A 27,365-nucleotide genomic window follows, 5' to 3' on the forward strand; every position below is an offset into this window, starting at 1 on the left:
ATAAGGAGAACAATAAAGAATCTTCTGTATGCAAGTCCATAAGAGTAGAGCAATTCTTTGTCTTCAGTTGTTTCAAATACAAAAAGGCCGATTCACATAGATATGTGTAACCCAAAGAGGAATTTAAAAGTTCACTGCATTTTTTTACATTTCTGTACTTTTCTCGGCAAACATATTTCCAAAAGTATTTTTCTGATGATCTGGCTTTTAGGAAGATATCATTTCGCAACGTAATAATTTTATTTTCAAGTAATATTTTCTTCATGTGAAAAATCTCGGCGATTTTTTCTACAATTTCTGGATAAGAAATATATTGAACAATGTCTTCAATTGTTTTAAAATCACTGAATCTGGTTTCAAAATCATCCACAACTTTCTCAATTTCAGAAACATATTTCTCACTATTAAATTCCAAAACAGGATATTTTTGCAAATGGTCTTGCATATTTGCAAAATGATCGGATTTTTTTCCTTTTAGATCCTTAGTCTTTGCCAAAAATTGATATTTATATGCAGAAATACTACTAATCATGTCACCCAACATTTTTATTTTTTCCTTGTAATTCCAAATTCAGATCACTTAATTTACTGGTAAAATCTGACAAAAAAGTCAGATCACACAACCACTCTGTATCTTGTAGCTACTGATAATCATCTCCCCTTTGATCAACAAATTTTTAAATTTCATTCAGCAAATTTCGAAATCTCTGTAGAAACTTACTCTGACTCAGCCACCTCACATCTGTGTGTAATATCATATCTGGTTCATTTTCATCCCATTGCATTTTGAAAAGTCTCCTTTGAAGAGATTGTCCTCTGATGGAATTCACGATTTTGAAAGCTATATCCATAACACTTTTAGTATTTAATCTTTTTCTGGCTAACACTCTTGTTGGTGGATGATACAGTGGGAACTCTAAAAATCTGGGAATTCATCATCCTTTTGGCACAATGCGATGAATCTGTTAAGATTCCCTGTCATTGCTTTAGTTCCATCTATTGTTATTTACATGAGCTTAAATAGTGATAATTTAATTTTTTTAATAAAATTTTTGAATGCGTTAAATATATCAAGACTTCTAGTTCTTTCTTTTAATGAAACCATACCCAGCAATTCTTCTCTAGTGGCAGAATCATCAAAAATCATACGAGCAATTGAGCTATATCACGGACGTCTGTAGATTCATCCAGTTGAAAAGAAAAGGACACAGAATTAGGAATATGAGCACGCAATTATTTGCTCACATTTTTACTCATTTTTTTGATGCATCACATCACAGTATTTCGAGATAATTGTAGATCTTGAAGAGCACTTTTAATTTCATTTTTGTTCTTAAAATTTTCAAAAAGGGAATCTGTTATTTCTAAAAGTGCATCTTTGATGAATTGACCATCAGAAAATGGTTTGCAAGAAGATGAATCACTTTAAATGACGCTACAGTTACTGCAGTAGATTGTAAATTAGGTGTCACGAATAAATTTTGTTGTGCGAATATTCTGGATTTAAGTTCTTTTAATTTATTTTTTCTAAGGTCACTATTAGGCAGAAAATAGGATTGGTATTTACCATGGAGTGCATTGAAGTGCCTTTCTAAATTTCCTTTTTTGGGTATAGCCACGGAAGCATTGCAAATCAAACAACATGTTTCTTTTATAATTAAATGATACTTTTTACTCTTTGTAATTTTTTGCTTTTTACTCTTTTTCTTAGATTCATTTTAAATCAAAGGGTATTAATTTAATGTATAAGTACTGTCCAGTTATTAATATTAAGTAAGCTAAATAAGAATTCAACGCATACACTATGCTCTCCGCAACGTAACTGCGCGAATTTTCACTACACAAGCCTAGCGGCTGCGCGGCAACAAGTGTAGTCATGTGGTGCAACAGATTTTAATAAGTGTATGCAGTAGGGTGCATAATAATAAAATTTAGATTTTGACTAATCTATTTTATATATATATATATTTAAAATTTGTCATGATCGACCAAAATTAAAGCTGCGATCGATTGGTAGATCGCAATTGACTTGTTGGCCACCCCTGGTATAAGGCAATGGAAACGTAAGCTTTAGTTTTGATAACCTTAGTGCATTTCTCTCTCTCTCTCTCTCTCTTTTTTTTTCTCTCTCATAATTGACTATTTCAATTATTAAAATTATTATGGCAGCCATTCAATTACTGAAATAATTAATTATGAATCATTTGACTTCCTCATCATTACAGTGAACACAGTACTCCCATTCGAACCATATACTTTCTGAAATTGTTCATGTATGTGAATAAGACTCTCACCAATATTTTCTAATCTACTGTTGTTATGCTATTGTCTGTCAGATTTAATAGTAATTATACAAAACCGATAACGACTGTTCTGGTACTACACAAGCATAACTATTTGGGAAAAACCTAAGTTCCTCCAACAAAAAAAAAAATCTGAAGCATTAATTTCTGACCAAATTTTGTACACAGGTAAACACAGCCAAACCTTTAGCCAACAAATGATGCTGTATAATAGGAAAGAGGGTTGTTCTTTTTTTTTTTTTTGGAAGATGCAGCAAAAGCCTAGGTTCCTTAAGGCCATTCTAATACTAACAGTTATGAATAATATAAAATGTAAGTTAAAAAAAACTTACAAGAAAAGAATTCTTTGTAATCAATAGTATCAACACAGGTTTCATATGCTAACATGGAAGCCATTATAATTTTCTGGAAAAGAATAAAAAAAAAGTTAAAATATAAATCAGAATGTATAAATTTCAGCTATAAAATATAAAAAGTGATGTCACTTTTTTTATATTATCATATCATGCAACTTTCTGCATGATATGGCTTTTCTGTAAGGATGAACTATTTCAATAGCTGTTTATACCTAACTAGACAATTTTCTATGAATCTGGGATAAAAAAGCAGCAAAGAAGGAAGGTTTTAAATAGGTTGTAGGTAATGAAAGTATGACAAGTGTAAAATGTACGAGAGAGAGATAATAGAGATTTCTTTTTTTGTTTATTTATTTTGGAGGATTTTCAACACATTATTTGTACCAGCATATCAGAGATAATACTAGGGGTGAGAATATTCTTGACCTCATCATTACTCATGAATCAGATGATATCACAGGGCTTAAAATACAAGAACCATTGGCAGGTAGTGATCATGCAGTTGTCAGTTCAAAGATGAAGGAAGACGTTGCAGTAGTTAAAGGTAAAGGCCGGGGTTTTAATTTCAGAAGAGGGGACTTTGACAGTTTAAGGCACTATATGGCATCTATTAATTGGGTAGATTGCAGAGTATGGACAAATACATTTGAATGATAGAATGCCTTTAAAGTAAAATTCACAGAAGCCATGAACACATACATACCATTAAGAAAATATTGCAGGAGGAAGATGCTGAAATGGATGACTGAAGAGATGGCTGGTCAAACAGAGCAGAAAAAGATAGCATGGGACAGTTACAGAGCAATGAAAAGTACTGAAGCCTACAACAGCTACAAGTTGATGTGTAACAGTACCACAGATAAGGTTAGAGAGGCCAAGGATGTGTATGAGAATGCACTGGCTAAGAGAGCGAAGAATGAGGACAAGGAATTTGTTATGTATATGAATACAAGAAAGAAAAAAGCAAATCAGATTGAACCCTTGTGCACTGGGTGTGGGGAAGTCTCAGATAACCCAGCTGATGTTGCAGTGGAACTGAACATGTACTTTGCATCTGTCTTTACTGAAGAAAGACCCTTCATGCTGAGAAGAGGCTGTACAAGTGAGGCAGAGTCATATGAAATTAGTGATTTCAAAATTACAGATGACTGTTTATTAGAAAAACTTTTGAGTATAACAGCAAGTAAGGCATACACGCAATAATTTTGAGGGAAGCCAGCCAGAATGTGTATTGAACCACTGAAGTTAATTATGAGGGCATCTTTGGACTCAAGAGAGATTCCTTTGGATTTGGAAAAGTACCAACATTTCACCAATACATAAAGGTAGTTCTAAGAGAAAGGGATCTGGGAGTTGTAATACAGGTGGATATGAAGTTTTCTGAGCAGTGTAAACAGGCAGCCAGGAAAGCCAATGGTGTCCTATTGATGATTTATCAAACGTTATTCTGTAGAGATATGGAGGTCATAGTCCAGCTGTATATGGCAATTGTAAGGGTACATTTGGAATAATTTGTTCAATTATGGAGACTTCATCTGAAAAAAGACAGTGAGTTTCTTCAAGGGGTCCAAAGATGGGCAACTCGCATGGTGAGATCGGCAAAAGAATAACTATATGAGGAAAGACTTCATATATGTGGTGAAAAACTTCATATATGTAGTTGGTCCCACCGTATAGAATTTAAATACTATCTCAGACCACTGTAGTCACCTTTACAAAAGCAAAAACCCTTCCCTTTACCCCTGATGGTAGTTACCTCTTTGTGTAAATCCCACTTCAGCACACTGTGATCACTGCCACCTAGTGGTTCCTTTATCTGCAGATTCTTAATGCATGAAGAATCACTACTGATAATCAGATCAAGAGTATTACTCTCTCTAGTTGCCTCCCGAACGTGCTGATATAGAAAACAATCATCCAATAAATCCACAAAAGCCTTGCTAGTGTGTGAGTGACTAACCCACAAATTCCAGTCAATATCTGGGAAATTAAAATCCCCCATTATAAGACTCTTTGATTTACTAGCCCACTCTATTTCCCTGTACAGTTCCTTATTATACTCATCAGAGTCATTAGGCCTATAACACACTCTTTCTCTCAATTTTGATCTCCCAATGCTTGTCACACCAAACTGACTCGACACTGCACTGTCCAGTGATGTTGACTGGCTTCACTTCCTTGGATTTTATGTGTTTATTAACTAATAGTATAACCCCTCCTCCCTTTGTACCTTGTCTATCCTTCCTGTACACATTGTACTCCCCCAAATTCCAGTTCTGCATTCCTTATATCTGTGTGACACAAGTCTCTGATATCCCAACAATATCTGCCTTTGATGTTCTGAGCAATTCATCAAATTTATTTACTAAACTCCTAGAATTGGTGTACATGCAAGTATACATGCACCTGTTCTTTTTCTTAGCTACCCTAACACAACCCATGTGTTTACTTGTACCGCAATGACTCCCAGTAGTCTCTGAAATACCCTGCATCTTGTTTTCCAGGCTGCACTCATCCCAATAGAAGCAGTTCAAGAATCACTTTCACCTCTGCCAGTGGCTACTGTTAATCTATTAGTCCTTGTATCCCCCCCCCCAAGCTAGCAGTTTTCCGACCCACCTAACACTGCCTCGATAGCATCAGCAAATATTCTTGCATCCTTTCTATTTAATGTATCCCATCCCTGTAGAAGCAGTTTCTCCTGTTAACAAGTACAGACCAGGCTGAAAAAAATTCTACCCCACGAGCCTTGCACAATCTTTCTAAGGCCGAATTGATCGACAAGGCTCTCATCATATACTCCCTCCTATCGTGTCCTATCATGAAAGTGTCTGCAGAATTGCAGACACTTTCAAATTCGGCGCCTCCATAGCCAGGTGGGTAGGAGCAGCAGTGTGTACGCTTCTTGATTAGACCGGGTTTCGAGCCCACCATATATGGAGGATGCGGAAAGGTCAGGGGAATGACCATTGCATATTCCTGGAGCAATATGGCCTTAGTTGCTAATGCTCCAAAAAAAAAAAAAAAAAACAAATAACAAACAACAATAACAAACTTTCAAATTCAACCCTAATTCACGGCTTTTTTTCAACAGTGACCTGTACTTGTTAAGTAATTCTGCCGTTCTCTTACTCTTATTATCATTAGTGCCAACGTGTACAACAATATCACCCTTTGTGCCCTTAAAAGATGATATCTGCTCTACGTCATCAACCTTTGCCTCTGGCAGACATACCCTGGTCCTGTTCCACCTATCCTTTTTACATAGCAAGTTCCCTGTTTCCCTGACAATAGAGTCACCAACAATTACTAGTTCCTGTGGGACCAGTGCATTCTGCCTTGGGGGTTGCCGCTGTGTTGCGTGATAAATCAAGTGCAAGCTCTGGCATCGATGTACGCAGCTGAGAGTTTGACGGGCCCCTCAATTTAGATCCTTCGAGGCCCATAACAACGCTGAGTTGTCGCCTCATTTCCTCACACTCCTTACATCGCATGCACACAAAGAGATCTCTCTTGGCAATATGTCCCGTACCTGATTGCTCCAAACATCAAGCAAGCATTACCTTTTAAAAGGCTGTGATTCAGAGGGCAACTGCCCCCCTCAGTTCTCCCCTGAGCCACAGCACTCCATTTAGCTTGAGCCTTTTGCTTTGCTGCTTTGGTCTGAGTCATGATTCTGATTCAATTTTAATAAAATTTCAATTTCAGTACAAAATTATAACCCTAAACTTGTATCCCAATGCATTTGTAACACTATATATCTATATATATATATATTTAAGTGCCAAGTATTATCTTCGAGTTTCTTTATATAAGTTCCGTATCAAGTTATGTATTAATTAATTATGTTACGTTCGCAAAATCTAAGTCGTTATATGTATTTAATTAAAAGTACAATTTAATTGACAATGAAGTTCAACAAGATTAATAAATTTACTGATTAATTGATATTATTTACTATACTATACTAAGCTAACGCTATCTAGTTTGGGATATAACGTTGTATTGTATAACAGTGGTGGCAAGTTACGAACGGTAAATCTACGGGCACTTAAATATTAATTAACTTCCAAAATCTCGCTGTCTCAATTCAGAATAAATCAAGGAACTTGCCTAGGTCTATAAGCTACTTAGAGAAAATAATTTAATATAACAATTGGTCAATAAAGCAGCTAACTATAGCTAAAAAACTTCCGGGTCACCGGCTCTGCAAAATTTGTAAAACACGTGGATTGGATACCCTTATCGATACTAAGTAATAACCTACAAAATCTCTATCTACGTTAAAATTTAAACTAAGTATCGTAACTAGGAATATAGAGCTACACTGGAAAATAAGTTAATATGCCAATTCAAGCCAATTTAAGTTAATAAAACAGAAAAAACTTCTCTACGTTCCTCAGCCGTAAAAACTTTGCCTGCACAAGGCTACTCTTGTTCTACATAATAACTATCTGGTTGACTTTTTGAATTTATTCAAACTGCCAGCCTCAACTGCCTGTGAAAGCAACCTGTTCCACCAATCAACAACTTGCTACCTAAAAGAAAACTTTCTACAATCTAGTCTGAACCTCTTCCCTTGTAATTTGAATTTATACCCCAGAGTTCTGGAATTCTACATAACAGTGAAAATAATTTCGCCTTCATTCAACATACTAACCTCTCTCAGAGCCTTATAAACCTCAATCAGGTTACCTCTGAGGTGCCTAGTTTCTAACAGCAAATTCAAAATGGGAAGCATTCAAAGAATTTATCTTGGAAGCTACAAGGCTTTACATACCAACTAAGAAATATTGTTCAAGGTTTAGGCCTAAATGGATGTCAGATGAACTAATGAGACATGTGGCAGAGAAGAAAAATGCATGTATAAATTAATGGGTGACATGGAAGCCTATGATAGATATAAGCTGGTCTGTAACCAAATCACAAAGGAGATTAGACAGGCAAAGGGAGATTATGAGAAATCCTTTGCAAAGGATGCAAAGGATCCAGGAAAATTAATGGAAGCACTGGTTAAAGAAGCACTGCAGGATCATCTTGACACGAATTCAGTTATAGCTCAGACACAGCATGGTTTTGTTAAGGGAAGGTCTTGCCTGACCAATTTGATTGGATACTATGATGTAGTCACAAAAGAATTGGATGCAGGGAATAACTTTGATATTACATATTTGGATCTTAGAAAGGCTTTTGATACTGTTGCACATGGAAGACTGCTTCACAAATTGGAGCGGTGTGGCATTGGTGGCAAATTGTTGCTATGGATAAAGGGATGGTTGAGTGGCAGAAGACACAGAGTGGTAATTAATGGACGCTGCTCATCGTGGACTAATGTTATTAGTGGAGTCCCTCAGGGTTCAGTGTTGGGTCCATTGTTGTTTTCTGTATTTATAAATAATACTGATGATGGTATATCAAGCTTAATGTCCAAGTTTGCAGACAATACAAAGGTTGGCAGGGTTGTTAAGGACGCTATTGACGCTATGCTGCTGCAACAGGATCTGGAAAGGTTGAGCAGATGGGCTGAGAGGTGGCAAATGAAGTTTAACATTGACAAATGTAAAGTACTACATATGGGAAACAGCAACTCCAGAGCAACGTATCAACTCTGTGGTACTAAACTGACAGTGGTAGAGAATAAAAAGGACCTGGAGGTAATTGTGCAGGCAGATATGAAGTTCTCTGAGCAGTGCAGACGGGCTGCAAGAGTAGCTCATGGTGTCTTATCAATGATCATCATCATCAGCCATTTTCAATCCACTGCAGGATGAAGGCCTCTCCAGCAACTTTCCAGTTCCTTCTGTTTTGAGCACTGGCCATCCATTTACTACTCAAAAACTCATGAATTTCATCTATCCATCTCCGCCTTTGTCTTCCAGGTTTTCTTCTAGCCCCTCTTGGGTACCATTCTGTTATTTTCTTAGTCCATCTGTCATCATGTCTTCGAGCTATGTGTCCTGCCCAAGACCATTTTAGTTCTTTAGTTTTGATAAGAATGTCCTTTACTTGAGTTTGCTGCCTAATCCATGTGTTTCTCTTCTTATCTAACAGTCTGATTCCCAATATAATTCGTTCCATTCTTCGCTGTGTAGTTCTTAGCTTCTCTTCCATTCTTTTGGTGAGTGCCCAAGTTTCACTTCCATAAGTCATGGTGGGGAGTATACATTGATTCATTATTTTACGTTTCAGACAAACTGGGATATTGCTCTTCAGTATGTGGCTATATTTCCTGTATGCTATCCATCCAAAATTTATTCTTCTCTTGACTTCCAGCCATTTATCATTATTACAGCTAATAACTTGTCCCAGATAAGTATATGACTCCACCTTTTCAATTACTGCTCCTTCAATCATTATTTCCCTTTCCGTGGCATACTTGTTCATCATTACTTTTGTTTTAGCCATATTCATCTTTAGTCCAAAATCCTTACTAACTCTGCATAACTGATTAAGATTTTCCTCTAATTCTTTGGGATCGTGGCTTATGACCACAATGTCATCTGCAAATCGTAAATGGTTTAGGTACTCTCCGTTCACATTGACTCCTTTCTGCGACCAGTCTAATCTTCTGAAAGCTTCCTCAAGGGCAGCAGTAAACAGCTTCGGAGATATTGTGTCTCCTTGTCGAACTCCTTTCTCGATTTTAAATTTGCTACTGTCTTTGTCTAGTCTAATAAAGGATGTAGCACTCTCATATATTTTCTTCAAAATCATAATATATGGAGTATCTATGCCTTGTCTTTCCAGTGCCCGAAACATTGCCTTATGCTGTATGGAGTCAAATGCCTTTTCATAATCCACAAATGCCAGGCATAATGGTGTTTTATATTCATTTGCTTTCTCCATTAGCTGTGATATTACGTGAAGGTGATCCATAGTTGAGAATCCTGTCCTAAAGCCAGCTTGCTCTTTAGGTTGATTCTCATCAAGTATTCTTTCTAATCTGTTAGTAATGACCCTTGTGAACAACTTGTAGATATGGGATAACAAGCTAATTGGTCTATAATTTCCAATTTCTGATTTATCTCCTTTCTTATGCAGCAAAACTATGATTGCATTATTCCACTGCTTAGGCATCACACCTTTTCTAATGCACTTTGTGAAGAGCCTTGCCAGTTTTTGTGTTATGTCTCTTCCTCCCAATTTTAACAACTCTACAGTAACTTCATCTTCCCCCGGGGCTTTCCGATTCTTCATTTTCTTCAATGCATGTTCTACCTCATCAGGAAGAATATCAGGTATGTCGTATGTGTTGCTACTTTGCAATACATGTTCCCCACTGCTGGTATCATTCCCTCGCTCCTTGTATAATTCTCTATAGTAGTCTTCTGCTATTTGAATTATGCCTTCTCTGCTGTTTATAAGTACACCATTGCTATTCTTCAGTTTCAGTATCATTTGTCTTTCTGTATTACTGCTCATGGCTGCTGATTTAAATCCTTTGTTTTCCCTTAATGCTTGTTCTACTTTTCTTGTGTTAAATCTTCTTATGTCCTCTCTGAGTCTCTTTCTAATGGCTTTGCATAACTCAGTATACTCAATTTTTTCCCTGTCAGTGTTTTTCTTGCTCTTCATTTGTCGTCTTTGGTTCATCATGACAAGTGTTTCTTGACTAATTTTTTCTTCTTTGGATTTCTGTTTCCCTATAGGTTTCTTGGGCTTTATCACTTTCAGAAAGTTGTAATACTCCTCATCGATATCTTGGTCCTGAGCAGTCTGCAGAAGCTCAAACTTGTTCTTAAGTTCCAGTACATACTGCTTTTTTTCCTCCTCTGTTATTTCAAAGACCTTTGTATTATTTACTCGAGTCAGTTTTTTCCTTTCCTTTCCTACATCTATATCAAGTGTACATCTTACCATTCTGTGATCACTTCCAACATTTACCTTATTCAGGACGGTAACATCATTCACAATATATCTTCTGTTAGTGAGGATGAAGTCGATTTCATTAGTTGTTAATCCATTTGGACTCTTCCATGTCCACTTTCTGTTCACCCTTTTCTTGAAAAAAGTGTTCATTACTGACAGTCCTTGAGATTCTGCAAATTCCACAAGTCTTTCACCTCTTTTATTTCTTTCACCAATTCCAAAATTTCCTATAGTTCCTCTTTCTGCACTGTTTTGCCTTTTTCCAACCTTAGCATTGAAGTCCCCCATAATAATAGTGTAGTGGGTTTTCTGCTCATCTAGAAGACTCTCAATTTCAGTGTACATTTCTTCAACCTCTTCATCATCATGGCTCGATGTTGGTGCATAAATCATTATAATCTTTAGCTTGTACCTCTTAGAAATCTTGAGTATTAGTCTTGACACCCTTGGTGATGTACTTTTGAATTCCAAAATGTTGTTTTTTAAATCTTTATGGACCAGAAACCCAACTCCACCTTCACTCCTTTCACTGTTTCCATTGGTGTACAGCAGATTTCCACTTGATAGACTTATAAGTGACTCATTTCTTCTTCTTGTTTCAGCCAAACCGATGATATTCCAATTCACATTTTCTAATTCCTTTTCCAGCTCTAATATCCTCTAATATCAATGATATACAGGAATTTTTCTAGCAGGGATAGGGAGGTGATTATTCCCTTGTATACGGCAATGGTCAGGCCGCACCTTGAGTACTGTATACAGGTCTGGAGGCCTCATTTCAAGAAGGATGTAGAGCTGCTGGAACGAGTACAGAGAAGGGCAACAAGGTTAGTGAACAGAACGAAGGGTTGCTCTTATGAAGAAAGACTTAAGTTTTGCAAATTACAGTGTCTGGAGACTAGGCACCGGCGAGGTGATCTGATAGAGGTGTACAAAGTCTTGAATGGTTTGAGCATGCTCAATGCTGATGGGATACTGCCTCTTGCTCAGAATAATCACCTGAGAGGGCATAAATTCAAATTGAGGAAAGACAGATGTAGGATAGATGTGCGGAAATTTGCCTTTAGCCAGCGGGTAGTTGGTTGGTGGAACAGGCTTCCATCCCTTGTGGAAGTTGATAGCCTAAATAAATTTAAGGCTCAGCTGGACATGTAATTCGAATGAATGGAGGGGTTAAGTGGAAGGGTTTTTTTTTTTGGCTGATGCTGCATAAGCTTGCTTTCTTGCATCATATGCCTCTACTAATGCTAATGCTAAAGAAAAACAACAAAGAGTTCTTTACCTATGTAAACTCTTTACCTATGTAAACTCTGCTCTAGCTCAGAAAAATCACCTGAGAGGGCATAAATTCAAATTGAGGAAAGACAGATGTAGGATAGACGTGCGGAAGTCTGCCTTTAGGCAGCGGGTGGTTGGTTGGTGGAACAGACTTCCATCCTTTGTTGTGGAAGTTGATAGCCTAAATAAATTTAAGGCTCAGCTGGATAGGTACTTGGAATGAACGGAGGGGTGAAATGGGAGCGTGCTTTTTTTTTTTTTTTTTTGGCTGATGCTGCATAAGCTTGCTTTCTTGCATCATATGCCTCTACTAATGCTAACGTGAGGAGGGAAGCAAATAATTTATACAGTAGGCCCTCGTTATAATGTGGTTCGCTTTACCCTGATTCGCTATAATGCTGTTCTTATATTATAACCTGTATCTGACTATAACGCTGCCACATATCACTATAACGCTCTTTTATAGATTGCATTTTTGGGCATATTTAACGAAATCATTTTATTTGATGGAGTCGGTATCTTCAAAATGAATAGCAAAACAGCATTAAAGCGTTTCCCATGCCGATTTGGGAAATTTTAGCACGCTCAGTGAAATTTTCTCGCATACTAATTTAATTGCAGTACAGTAACTTGTTACGTAGTTCCAAGATCAACATTTTAAAAAATGATCAAGTATACTGCTTGTAATATTTGCATTATATGCATTTATCCAAAGTCTAGTCATCCCTCAGTACAGCATTAGACATCGGGCGTAATGGTTATTTACTCAAACGTTGTATCATAATTAATGCAACTAATGCAGTTACATTTTCGAAGAGTTAATAATGGCCAATAAGAATGAAAAAGCAACAACGTCTGAGCGCAGTAAGAAGACTATAAATGTAAGAAAAAGACTGAATTTGAAAATTAAATTAGACGTTTTGAAGCGAATCAATTCCGGTCAACATCAAGCGAATGTGTGCCATATTTAGGACTGGAAGTTTAACTGTAAGAATAATTATAAAAAATAAAGAATTAATTTTATCAGCGGGAAAGACAGCTGTTCCACTGCAAGCAGGGCTAGGCCGGCTATTAGGTTCGAAATGGAGAGACTAACTAATTTTATTGAAGATAATATCCAATGCAGAATTCAGTTAAGTTAAATTTTATAAAAAAAAAAAAAAAAAGAGAGAGAGAGAGAGCCTATATGATGATCTGAAGAAAACTCACCTAAAAAAAAAAATAATAAATGTGGAACCATTTAAAACTAGTAAGGGCTGCTTGAATAGATTTAAAATCCAGGGAGAAGCCACAAGTGCAGATCAAGGAGCCGAAACTTTCAAAAAAGAACTTGTTAAAATTATTGAAGAGGAGTATTATGTGTTATACTTCTCAACAAGTTTTTAACATGGATGAAGCAGGACTTTTTTGGAAATGAATACCTAAAAGAAGTTTCATATTGAAAGAAGAAAAAATCATGCCAGGTTTCAAAGCGGCGAAGGATCGGTTGATTTTATTGTTGGGTGGTAACGCTGTGGGGGATTTAAAATTAAAACCCCTTTTAGTTTACCAGGAATAGGGCCAAAGTACAACCCAAAATAGACACATTTTTCATGATTAAATTCATGATTTTAATTGGAATTTTAAATTTAATTTTGATGCATAAGTAGTTACCACATAATTATATACGTATGTATGCAGAATATTTTATATGTACAAATATTTGAATATTAAATATTTTGACCAACATTTGTGCATCTTTTCAATTACATTTATTATTGATTAGGAAATATCCTATGGCACCGATCACAACTCACAAATACATATGTTACCTTATAGGAATGCGCTGTTCGCTTAGTGCAGATTCACTTAGCGCTCTGTTTTTCCGGAACGAATTATCAGCATTAAGTGGGGGTCACCTGTATTTTCTTATCTACTTTTGTTTGTTTTTTTTTGCCAGTGCAGCAAAAGCCTGTGACTTTCTTGCACTATGTGGCTATTACTGTGAGGTTTCTGATTTACATTAACAATTTTGACCATATTACATGTATGCACTATAAGAATCACAGTTTTGTCATACTATGTCGCTAGAGTGTACACTGTGGACCACAAAATGTATATTGTGAATGTCACCAACATATGAATGGAACAAAATATTTTTGTTGATATACAAAACAAAAGCAATGGGTTACAGGTGCCTAAGCTCATTTTGAAAAATGACACCAAAAACACAAAAATGAAATTTCAATTTGTGATAAAATAAAAACTGCTCTTTTATCAGAACTTGTTTGTTTATTATTTTATGTGTTACCTTTCTCTTAGCCAGGAATAGAAATAAACAAATATGTTGGTTTATCTAACAATGAAATTTATTTTGTTGTAATAAAAAATAAACAAATATTTTATTTAAAATTAAATTTTATTAAATTAATTATATAATAACTAATAAGCAGCATTAATAATTTCTTTACTAAGATAGTTATGAATATCTACATACAGAAGAGATAAATTAAAATAAAATGGATTGACAAAAAAGCTAAATGTAAACCCTCATAGGATTTAATCCTAAAAGCTAAAAAAAAAATTTAAATGCTTAACTAAGGAAAAAACCTTAAGAAACTGCAACTAATTATACTAATGCAGACATGAAAAGACTAAATTCAAAGTTCAGCATAAATATGAAATTATAATACAAATGAACTTGCCACAACCCACAAAAAATTTTGAGTCATTTAGTACTACCCAAAAACAGCACACAGAGGAGTATATAAAATAAATAAATAAATAAATAAATTTTCTGTTTATACTCCGGCATGACAACCAAGTCAGTAGAGTTTACAATAAATCGTCAATACAAATATTTATCGTATTTAGTTACTTTGTCTGTACATATATATGCACAATACTTCACTTTGATGTCTATAGACTAATATTTTCCTTGACCAGATCAATAAAATATTCCATGTAAAAGGATGACAAAATTCTAAGTTTTTACTTTCATAGCTTATGGTCTGAGTTCAGAATAAAATTTCATCACCTCTTAACAAAAAAATTAAAGTTTTAAAAAAAAAACTTTACCTCCAAATCACCTATAAATGAAGCCATCATAGATTTTTTAGATGCCACTTTCTGAACTACTAAAACATGTAAAATCAATTATTAATAATATTAAAAAGTATTCGTCCCGCATAATGTCAAAATTTGCACTAATTATCATGAAAAGATTAAGGAACTGAAAATAGCAATGCTTGCTCATCAAGCTGGTAAGCAAGCAAGCACAGGACTTCAAACAGATTCTGTAAGGGATGTCCATATTTTAACAGATTTAATAAATTACTAGGTTAATAAATTAGCCAATAAATAGACAAATATAATAATACATAAAGAGCATATTAAACCGTAGTTGGGGGATGCACCCAAGTCAATATTTAAGGTTTCAGGTTTCCTACTCCATCCAAATAGCCACAAACTCCTAATAGCTGTTTTTGAAAATATCTTCTTTGATTTCTCCACTGAATATTCTGGAAATCTCTGTTAATTATTGCACAATTAGAAAAATTCAGGAATTTAAACCCAATTATATGTACATATTGAGTGGCATCTATCATATACAATTATTAATAGTGAGCTGGCTTTACTGATGCACATTTTCCTTCAATTGCTTATCAAACTGTTGATGAATATGCTTCAAATTTTACACAGCAGTGCTCCTGTTACTGAGAGGAAACTTCAACTGTTGATGAATATGCTTCAAATTTTACACAGCAGTGCTCTTGTTACTGAGAAGAAACTTCAACATTTGTTGAAGCATGTGAGCTTTTTCAATTTGCAATTCGCTTGCTGACAGGTCTAAAGACAGTTTTAATTTCAAAAATTAATTAAAAGTAAATATTTTTAATATAAAAATGAATTTATTTTCACAGTTATATTTAGAAAAGATTGAAAATATAGGTGAAATCAAAAATGAAACAATATGGAATTATTTTTTTGCTAATTTTTCAAACATACACACAAGAGGTTGAAGTGACTGAGCACACAGAACAATCTTTTCATGACTGCTTACGTGTTAACAGGCCTGCACAAATACAATCAACAATAACTAAAATAAGAGTAGAATTAATTGCTAAAATTAACTGAAACATTCCCATGTTTATCCAGCTTACATTACAGTAATTACATTACACAATGCAGCACTATTTTCTAATTTTTATTATGTTCTAATTGTTTGTTTATGCTTATCATATTACCTACAAGTGCTAATTGCTTTATATAAACAGAGGTTTGAAAACTAAATCAAAATTTTATAAAATTAAATATTCTAATCAGTATACTCACGGGTTTAATAATCCAAAACCATTTCCACTTTGTTTTCAATTTTTCAAATATTCCCATATGTTCATTTTCAGCAGGCACCTTTATTGGAAACTGAAGGGAAAAAAATCAGAATGATTACTGCAAATTCATTATCACTGATATCATAATGTTTCTAAACTCACACAACTTGAACTGTGTTTAATTTGGGAATTTTAGATGATCTAGTTTCATCACTGTGAAATTATTTAAATGACTTTTTAAAATTAATATTTCATCTCATTAAATATGAAGCTTAAAATGTGGAAATATTTCAGTCTGTCACATATATGAAGGTGCATTTAAGTCTTTGTCTATCACAACAATTACATGTTTTCAGTTTAGAGAGGCAAATACTGAATGTTAAATAAAATTTAAAACAAACTCTAAATGTATAGGTCTAATAATTTTCAACAGCAGTCAGATACAGAACAACCTCGGCAACTGCAGGTGTCTCATTCTCAAATTTTTTTCAGCAACTGATTTTTCAGTGGCTCTGCAACAGAGAGAACTATTTATGAAGCTGTCATTGCAGGAGAGAATTTTGCTTTTATTCTAATTCTTCTAGATACTGCTGTCTTCTGATATGTTTTTATTTTAGCAAATCTTATTACTTAACTTTGTCCATTAACCCCAAATTTACTGCAATGTACTGTATCTTATGTAAAGTTCTCACATAATTTTTGTTGAGAATCACCTTTATTCCATGTTTGAATTTTATATCAGATTTCTTATTCACTGTATATAATTTACATTTTTATATTATCTCTTGGGCCTGGAAAATAATCATAAATACATACAAGGTTAGAGTTATGGAAGGATTTTATGTGTGATAGTCCTAGACATATGTCTAGCAAAACGAGTTTTGATTTTCTGTTAGGTTTCATTCTGTTTCATTCAGCTGATCAACTTACATTACTCAATTTTGTGGTCTTGCCAAGGATCATAACCCCTGTAATTCATGATACACTGCATTCAATTATTAAGATATACAAAGGGTACTAGGAAAGTTTTGCAATACAGCTTTGTTTATTTAATTTTTTCAAAGTAATTTCCTCTACATTCAATACACCTCTCCATCCTCCGAAACCAATCTTTAAACCAGTTCTGCCAAGTTTCACTAGGGAGTAAAGCACACTCGTTGTCCCAAGCCCTTAGAAGGTCCTCATCACTGGAAAACCGCCTCCCTTTTAGCTTCATTTTCACATGCGGGAACAGTGCAAAGTCGCAGGGAGCAAGGTCTGGCCTGTAGGGAGGGTGCTCGAGAAGTTTCAGTCCTGTCGTGGTCAAATATTCGGTGCAGGCTTTGGCGCGGTGAGCTGGAGCATTTTCGTGATGGAGGTACCAGGTGTCCATTCTTGATTTTGGCCGCAGGTTCTTCATAGATCCAATGACTTTAGGCAGGCATTGTTTAGTATACCACTTAGCTGTGACTGTCTTCTGCGTGTCCAAAACGACACGTTCCACAATTCCACTCGATTTGAAAAATACAGCTATCATTTTCTTCTTTACAGATCGGGATTTTCTGACAATTACGGGTGTGTCGTCATCATCAAAGACCCAAACTTTGTTTTGAGCCTTGGTCGGCAGATCGTAATAGTACAGCCAAGTCTCGTCACCTGTCACGATGTTGTTCACATACCGAGATTGTCCCTTATCAAACTTTTTTAACATCTCCCGGCACCAAGTCACACGTCGTGTCATCTGCTCTTCAGTCAGTTGATGCGGCACCCAGAGAGAACAAAGTTTCTTCACGTGCAAATGATCTTGCAGAATCGAATGAATTGCTGGTGCATTTAGGCCCAAAGTATCCTCTATCTGTTGGTAGGTCACTCGCCTGTTTTCGTCAAGCATTTTCCTCACCGCAGTAACGTTTTCCTCCGTAACTGACGTTCGTGGCCTTCCCGGCCTCTCAGAATCCTCCAGAGTGAAATTTCCCCTTTGGAATTCTCTATACCACCTGAATATCGTTGTACGATGTGGACAATCATCATCTAGTGCAAGAGTCATTTCTTCTAAGCACTGGTCTATGGTTAAACCACGCACGAAATTATACCGCAAAACTGTCCTTATCTCATTTCGTGACCACGATGCCATCGCAAGCACTTTACACTCTCACTACTAATGAATAACTGAGCACATCGACTTGGCGCGGCGGCTACTATTCACGTATGAACATGTCTCAACATGCAGCAACAAGCAGCTTCCTGTGATGCACTGTTGTGTCATATTGCAAAACTTTCCTAGTACCCTTTGTATAATGAGACATCCATACCTTTTATTTTATAAGGTTTCTGGATAACCCTCATAGGGTACTATATCAGTTTATAACTTCTGTTATCTCATAACAGAGGTTTTAACCTTTCAGGGATGTTTTACCAAGATTCATCACTTTAGTTATAAACTCAGGCATCATGCTCGTTCTGGTTTGAGATGTGTAGTTCCAATAATGAATTTTTGAAATCAGGGTTATACATAAAGAAACTACTGGATGTGGCTTTGCAAAAATATATGCATAAAGGATAAGTGTATTGTTGTGGGGGATGGGTGAAATCCATGTATGAAAGTAGAATTCTTGCTCTGGAACATGAGCATGGTATCTTCACAGTGACTTTGTGGAAATGACTTGAGATGACTAAATGAAAATGCCTTGAGGTGCCATTTACAGTAATCTGAAATAACTTTTAAAACCCCTTCTAATGGATTACCAAACACTACCTTACATTAGAAAAGTTTAAATACAGTAAAATTTCACTGAATCAGATCCTCTATAATTTGGACTGCCTTCATTTTTATGCCTATATTTTACTTATACAGAATGAAAATTTTTCTTTAACAATAGTTGTTTCATTAATTTTCATATCACTTTGTAAAAGAAAAAAAAATCATTAAAAAGAAAAAAATGAAATGCAAATGAGAACATTAAGGCAGAACTTTCCAGGAAAAATTAAATTCAAATGAAAATATTTAAGCCAAAGCTTTCCAAAGTGGGTGCCACTACAATATACTAGAGTGTTGCATTATGTCCCAAAGGGTCTCATCAAATTCTGGCATCATATCAGTATTGTTTTCCCTCTAATTTCCTTTCACTGCATTTTTTCACATTTCCCCCCTTTCACAGCTAAAATTGATTGATTAAAATGAATTATTAGTTAGTAATTATAAATATAATAATTAGTTATAATTAGTTAATTAAATGCAATCATTACAAAAACGTTCAAACATAAAGGCAACTAAGGCTCCTGGAGTTGATGGCATATACCCAATAATTTTGAGGGAAGCTGCCAGAGTGTATTGAACCATTGAGGTTAATTATGAGGGCATCTTTGGATTCGGGAGGGATTCCTTTGGACTAGAGAAGTGCCAATGTATTGCCAATACATAAAAGTTGTTCTTTTCCATCCCTAAACAACCACCTCCTCAAGTCTGACTAGTTAGTCAGACTTCAATAGTAGGGAAAATCTTAAGAGGCAATGATTAGGCATGCAATCCAGGGATATTTAGATAGAAATGGCATTCTGAAGAACAGAAAATATGGTTTTGTTAAGAAAAAAAGCATGTTTAACTAACTAGCAAGCTATTCTGATACAGTTATTCAAGAGCTGGATGAAGAGAACATAGTTTATTTAGATTTTAGCAAAGCATTTGACTCAGTCTCTTCATGAGAGGTTGCTGTATAAGCTGAAACATACTGAGATTACTGGAACGATTCTAAGATAGACTGCTGGGTGGCTGCAGGGCAGAAGGTTGTGAATTAATAGATATTCTTCAGATTGGTGTAACATCAGAAGTGGGGTCCCCAAGAACTGGTTCTTGGACCATTGTAGTTTCTGATTTTCATAAACGACATTGATGAAGGGATGGAAGGTGTGATGTCAAAATTTGCAGATGCCATAAAGATTGGTCGAGTTGTTAATGATCAGTACCAAGCAGCACTCATTCAGGGTGATGAACATGCAGCAAAATGCAAGGTGTTATATTTGGAAAACACCAACCCCAAAATAAATTATACACTTGGTGGGGTTGAATTAAAAACAGCAGAGAAAGAAAGAGATCTGGGAGTTATAATACAGGTAGATATTAAGTCTTCCAAACAGTGTAAACAGGTGGCCAGGAAAGCTTGTGGTGTCCTATTGATGAGTTATTGAATATTATCCTGTACAGATAGGAAGGTCATAATCCCACTATATAAGGCAACTGTAAGACCACATTTGTAACATTGTGTCCAAGTATGGAGACCTCAAATGAAAAAAAGACACTGAGCTACTTGAAAGGGTCCAAAGATGGGCAACTTGCATGGTGAGCTCAGCAAAAGAGTGACTGTATGAGGAAAGACTCCGATTATGTGGGAACTTGGCAACTAAGCACCTGAGAGGAAGACCTCATGAGGCTCTTAAACGGGTTAGACCAGGTGTCTTTCTTATGTTTAACTTCAACAATTTCTCCTCCACTTTCCTCTCAGTTATTAAAAAATTCATTTAACTCTGTCAAAGTTTAATAAACCTCTGGCATTCCCCTGCCTGAATAACTCCTCATGTGTGAACGTAGATACGAAATACTCATTAAGTTTGTCAGCTACCTGAGCAGGATCATCAACAGTTGAACCTTTGATATCAAGTGGACCATTCTGTTTCATCCCATTCCCTCTAGTCTACATAAGTAAAGAACTCTTTGCTGTTTTTCTTTACATCCTTTGCCAAAGATTTCTCATAATCTGCCTTTGCTTGCCTAACCTCCTTTGACTTGATTACAGACCAGCTTATATCTGCCATAGGCTTCTGCATCATTGATAATTTATATGTATCCCATGCATTTTTCTTCTCTGCCACATGTCTCATTAGTTCATCTGACATTTTGAACAATATTTCTTTGTTGGTATGAAAAGCACAGTAGCTTCCAAGATTAATTCTTTGAATGCTTCCCATTTAGAATTTTCTGTTGGTAAGATCATCAGTTGGTCCCACTGTACAGAATTTAAATACTGTCTGAGGCCTCCGTAGTCACTTTTACCAAAGCAAAAACCCTTCCCTTTACCCCTGATGGCAGTTACATCTTTGACTAGATCCCACATCAGCACATTGTGACTGTAAATGTTTATATTTAAAGAAAACTGAAGAGTTTTTGGTTTGTTCAGTGATTCTTGTCAAGTGGAGAAAAGACAGTCCCCAATATTAAAAATTATAACATAGTTTGCAAACTGGGCTGCAATTTGAAATAAAGTAAGACAGAGGGCAATAGCAAATGCTTTGAAAAAGCTATTAAACGATGAGGACATTCTTATTTATTTTAGATGAAATCAAAGATAAAAAAAAAGTGTCAAAAGTTACACAACAGTTGTGAAAAATATTAATTTGAGTGGTGTGAAAATGTGGCTAGAACAAGATGAAATAGCAACAGCATTTCAAGGGGAAAAATCTGTAGGTGAAATGGGAAATGAAGAAAAGAAGGTAAAGAAGAAAAAATTAAATTACATGAAAGCGAAAGTTTCCTCAATACAATTAAATATGTTAATTCTGACAAAAAGTTCAAAATATTTATCCCTATGCTCTAAGAAAAATGAATGATATTATGAAATGACAATATAATAGGACCTTTACTGAAGAAAACATTTCCAATTTCTTCCAATAAGACAACATAACATGTGGGATTGGGCACATACAAATGATTAAATATGTGGTTAACATAAAGTTTGTTTAAAAAATCATCATTTGTGTTATATTTAAATTAAATTTTTCATGTTCCAATTTTTTTAATATAATGATTTCCATAAAATTTTCTTCTTTTTGTCCTAATATTTTTAACAAAAGAGGGTGGTTCAATAAAGAATCACCCTCACCTACTTCCACATATCAGAGTCATGATATTTTGTGTGTAGCATCATACATATCTCTGTACTAAAGGTGTAAAATTTCAGCCCTGTATCTTAATTTTTTTCTCTTACAGAGCTGAACGTGTGACGAAGTAGCATCATAGACAAAGTTGAAGTAATCCGGTATCTGTTCTTGATAGAGAAATCTCCTAAAGAAATCCACGGGGAGATGATTGCTGTATATAAGAATGAAGCCCCATCCTATGGCATTGTGAAGCACTGGCATAGAAAGTTTAAGTGTGGTAGGACATCGGTAGAATCTGAGCCCATTCCAGGTCGTCCCCATTCAGCCATTGTTGACAGCACAATCAAAAAAGTGGTCGTTAATCATAGAAGATCACCAGATATCCGTGCATGAATTGTCCCAGGAGGTGAAGTTTAGTGTGGGCTCTGTTGAAACAGTCCTTCATGATCAACTTCATTTACGGAAATTGAGTGCAAGATGGATTCCTTGATTATTGACTGGTTTCCAGAAGGCTGATCGACAACAGAAATCACAAGAATTGTTAGCTCTGTGCCAAAAAAAAATGAGGAAGACTTTTTCTCTCATCTAATCACTCAGGATGAAAGTTGGATACACCATTTCGACCCTGAAAGTAAAAAACAGTCCATGGAATGGCGACATCATGGTTCCCCACCCCCCAAGAAAGCAAAGGTCCAAGCATCTGCAGGAAAGGTCTTGCTGACAGTGTTTTGGGATGAGAAAGGCGCAATAATGACTGATTACCTGCTGAAAGGTAGAACAGTTATGGGTGCCTATTATGCCAAATTACTCACAAAATTATGGGAGAAAATCAAAACATGTAGGCGTGGCATGCTGTCCAAAGGTGTGAGAATGCTTCAAGACAATGCCCCAGTTCACACTTCTGAAATTGCAACAACACAAGCAGCCACTTGTGGATATGAAATACTGCCCCATCCAGCCTACTCACCAATCTTGCACCATCGGATTTCTTGTTTTCTTCCCTCAAATCATTTCTTTGGGGGACCCATTTACCTGATGACGAGACACTCATTTCTGCAAAAGAGGCATGGTTCAAAGACCAACCTCACCACTTCTACAAAAATGGTATCCACAGCCTCATCCATCGATGGGAAAAATGTGTAAATCTGCACAGTGGCTAGGTTGTTGTTGTTGTTGTTGTTGTTATTTGGTTTTTAGGAGCATTAGCAACTAAGGCCATATTGCTCCGGGATATGCGGTGGTCATTCCCTGACCTTTCCGCATCCTCCGTATTTGGTGGTGACGGGCTCGAACCCCGGTCTAATCAAGAAGCGTATGCTACGCACTGCTGCTCCTTCCCACCTGGCTACGGAGGCGCCTCAGTGGCTAGGTAGAGAAGGACTAAAACCTGTGCCAAGAATCAACAGGCTAGTGCCTCTGCAGCTAGGTCAGGGCGATTCTTTATTGAACCACCCTCGTATATTATGGGATTAGGAATAAAATTGCTGGTTTTTGTGAACTATGACTTGAAAATGCTTACATAAAATTGTTTTATAATTTGGACTTTTCATACTTCAGGCTCTCCCCCCCCCCATCCTCTTAGTCTGAATTAGTACAATTTCTTTTTCTCTAATCCAACTGCTATCTCTATATCAAAAGAGCATAAGAAAAGAACACAGAAAAGCAGATTATGAATTTAACTACTACAGAATTTCTTTTATCTCTTTTAACATAAAAAAAAAAAAACACTAATGATAATAGTAATTCATCAGATTTTAATTTGCATTCTTGTAAGATCATACCTTGGTAATACTTGATTTTGTGAAATTTCTACATGAAGTTTTCCTTACATAACTGCTTGTCCTGCAACAATATTTACTTCTATTTGGGGATCTTAATACTTGAGAATTATAAAAGAAAGAGGAAAAAGCAGCAGTATAAATGCAGTCCAGTCTGGATGGGAGAAATAATTTTCTACATAAAGGAAAACTGAATGTTGATTGACTCAGGGAATAAAATAGTGTATTCATTGTGTTACCTGGAATAAATTGAAATGGAATTAAGCATAATAAATGTATTACTGAAATAAAACACAATACAAAACAGTTCAAAATTATGTATAAACACTTTGAAATGTATCTCAAAAGGTTTACTGAGTAAACAAGCCCAAATTATAAAAAATAAATTTCCATTTATGCACTGCACAGTCACCACAGCCAGAGGAGCTCACAACTTTCCTGTAGCTATTTTATTGAAGCAGATAAAACAGCACAACAGTTAGTAGTAGGCTGTGTAGGTTTTATGACAGCACACTGATCTCACTTGCCAATGTCTCAATATGTCACTCCCACAAAATTTGCGGGTATGCAGAAATAAGGCACACAGAAAAGGTTAGGTCAAATATCTAGTGTTCACTACTATACAGATAAAAAAAAACAGCACTGTTTCTTAGCAGCTTGAAACTTAATTAAAGAATGAACAAAAATAAAACTGACTATATGTATATTGTAACTTTCAACAAGGTCAAGGTGAACCAAAGTTCTTGTCAAAGGTCACTATATACAATAAAAACTGGATTTGCAGTTATGGTATGGAAAAAAGAAAAACGCAACAGCAATATTATGGGAAATCTCTGTGGACACTAAGACCAAAGGTCAGACAAGTTCAATCAAATGTCGAAATCACATTCATAATTTTTTTGACTACATGGAGGTGTGCATTGTGAGTTTATCCTCCCACGCTAAACTGTCAACAGCGGATTATTCCAAAGATATACTAAGTCTACTTTACTTTATCTGTGCTGTTTGTTCCAGTTAGGGGTCAGTGACATGGATAGAATGCTTCCACTTAGTACAGTTGGCACAGTTTTCTGGAGTGAGTCCTAATTCCTGCATATCTTGCCACACTGCTCTCAATTGTAATCTTAGGCCTGACTCTCCTCCTTCGGCCTGGAACTTGGCAGCTTAGCAACTGCCTGGTAATGTGGGTATATTTGTGACACTGGACATGCCCCCACCATCTAAGGCATTTGTGGCCCTGTTCTCCCTAATCTTCAGGTCGATGGGGCAGTTTTCATCTCCTGTCTCACATCTTCATTCCACCTTCTATCTCCCAGACTTCACCTTAGCGTCTGCATTTCTGCTGACATTAAAGCTCGTTCTTCTTTTCTTCTGACAGCCCAGCACTCCGAGCCATATATCATACATGGCCTTATCACCTGTTTGTAAATTTTTGATTTCAGTTTGGTTAGTATCTTCTTGTCTTTCAAAAAACCAGACATTTCCCTCCACTTGGCCCATCCAGATTTTATTCAACTTCGGACATCCTGTTCGCAGCTGCCAACAGCATCTAACACTGACCCAAGATACTTGTAATTGTCAGCCCTATTAAATTGTACATTGCTAATACTAAGAGAGCCATCTTGGTTCTCAAAGCACTCAGTGCATGCTGTCTTGTTCCTGATGACTTTTAGGCCTTCCTGCTCAAGAACTATTACCCATCTCTCTAGAGATTAGCCACTCAGCATGATGTCATCTGCAAAGAGCAAGCTGTCTGTGCTCTTGCTCTGAATGTCTCTGGTAACATATCCATTATGATGATGATGATTTAGAATCCAAAGATATTTTAAGTCATCTCCAGAAAAAGGCTCTCACTGAAAATATTCTGAGAAATGGAAAACATGAAAATTAGTTGGTTCATTGTGATAACATAGATGTACTTTTTGATAGGAGAGATTGTTTTGCCAAAAAATATGACTCTGAACCATAAAATTGCATTAGTTAGATGAATGGTGTTATTAAGGATATTGCAATATTACTCCTGCTATTGGTCCAATTTCATATAACAAAAAACAGGTATAAACTATCAGAGACTGTACTTTAAAGTTGGGGGCTAGTGCAGCCATTTTCAAAAAATTCTGACTGGCACTGCACTACTCATCTTCTTCCATATGATAAATATAGCATATATTGAGGCTCACTGCTTCAGAATCTTTTCCAGTTCCTCTAAGCATACCACCAATACTGCATATGATATTGTGATTTCCAAGGTGAAAGGTTTGTAGAGGTTCATGTACGAACCTCTAGTGATTGATAACTGTGCTTGAACATTTCCAATGTACTTGGATGATTCTTTGACAAATCTGGCTATGACTTTTTCGGATGACTTGCCCTGTAATATCCTACTATTTTTCCACATTTAAATTTGCAAGGCACACTTCTGCATGGCACATAAACTGCTGTAAAAAATACCTGTACCTTCTGTGGCTTTATTTATATTCCTGTGCCACTACATTTCTCCCTTACTAACAAAACTGTGCTTATTTGTTAATGTAGCAATACTTTTGGTAACATGGGGTGTGTGTTTGATAAAAATCAAAATATGTGAAAAACTGAATATGCTTTACATGCTGCAAAGTTTTTTTTATTACTGCTTATAATAAATTATGTAAACTGACATTAAATTCCAGAATTTACTAGAACCATGATTCTCAAATTTTTGTGGCCAAATGGAACTGAGAATTGTGGTGACGCTGGTCACCACAATATATATATATATATATATTAAATGTAATATAAAATCACGAGTATTAAACATGTAGTTTCAGTTCATGGATAAAAATAAATAAGTTAGATATGACAGATGCACCAAAATGCACAAAGCAGCAGTAAAGGATGCAAAAGTTTGAGGATAGTAGAAAAAAGAAGTAATGTAGGTTTGTAAAAGGAGAAAGAATGTGTGTATATATCCTATAAGTTATGATGAATTAAGAGAATTATAGGCTGAATTGAAAAGCCAATTAGAGGTGAGGAAACTACAAAGTAAAATGATTAATACCAAATGATTAAACAAATAAAATAAAAGGTGGGTTAGCTGTCATCAGATACGGGTGGACAAATTCAGTTATAAGTTGAATATCGGGTTAGCAAAAATCTGATGCAAGCTGAAGTAAATATTGATACATGGTCAGGTATTTCAGCAGGGGACTACACCTGACCATGTATCAGGAACTGCATTTCTATACTTGTCCATAACAGTGGGAGAGGGAGGCAAAATAAAGCAAAAAGATTAAAATTAGCACATAGGTAATCCATGTATCAATATTTACTTCAGCTTGTATCAGATTTTTGCATTTCTACTATCCCTATATTTGACTTATAACTAAATTTGCCAACTTATATCTGATGACAGCTATACCACCTTTTATTTTATTTGTTTAATCATTTAGTATTAATCATTTTACTTTGCAGTTCCCTCACCTCTAATTGGCTTTGCAATTCAGCTTATAATTCTCTTAATTCATCATAACTTATAGGATATTTGCATTTTTTCTCCTTTTACAAACCTAAATTACTTATTTTTTTCCTGCTATCCTCACCCTTTTAGTACTTGGCACTGTGTATTTTTCACTTCCATCT

The 27,365-nt window shown here is 35.7% G+C and overlaps 1 protein-coding gene across 2 annotated transcripts in view; it reads right to left on the reverse strand.

The window, feature by feature from the left end:
• Positions 1 to 27,365, reverse strand: part of Uqcc1 (Ubiquinol-cytochrome c reductase complex assembly factor 1) — a 59,534-nt gene that overhangs the window by 26,240 nt on the left and 5,929 nt on the right. For both annotated transcript variants that reach the window (XM_090388820.1, XM_090388821.1), the window contains exons 2-4: positions 23,751 to 23,986; positions 16,121 to 16,210; positions 2,636 to 2,708 (exon numbers count right to left, since the gene is read on the reverse strand). In XM_090388820.1, coding sequence (XP_090244946.1) covers positions 2,636 to 2,708; positions 16,121 to 16,210; positions 23,751 to 23,986 — 399 coding nt within the window. The remainder of the gene's footprint in view (positions 1 to 2,635; positions 2,709 to 16,120; positions 16,211 to 23,750; positions 23,987 to 27,365) is intronic.

This window comes from Mastigoproctus giganteus, chromosome 14, assembly GCF_048544385.1.
Source record: "Mastigoproctus giganteus isolate SK-2022 chromosome 14, ASM4854438v1, whole genome shotgun sequence".
In the NCBI taxonomy this organism is placed as follows: domain Eukaryota; kingdom Metazoa; phylum Arthropoda; class Arachnida; order Uropygi; family Thelyphonidae; genus Mastigoproctus; species Mastigoproctus giganteus.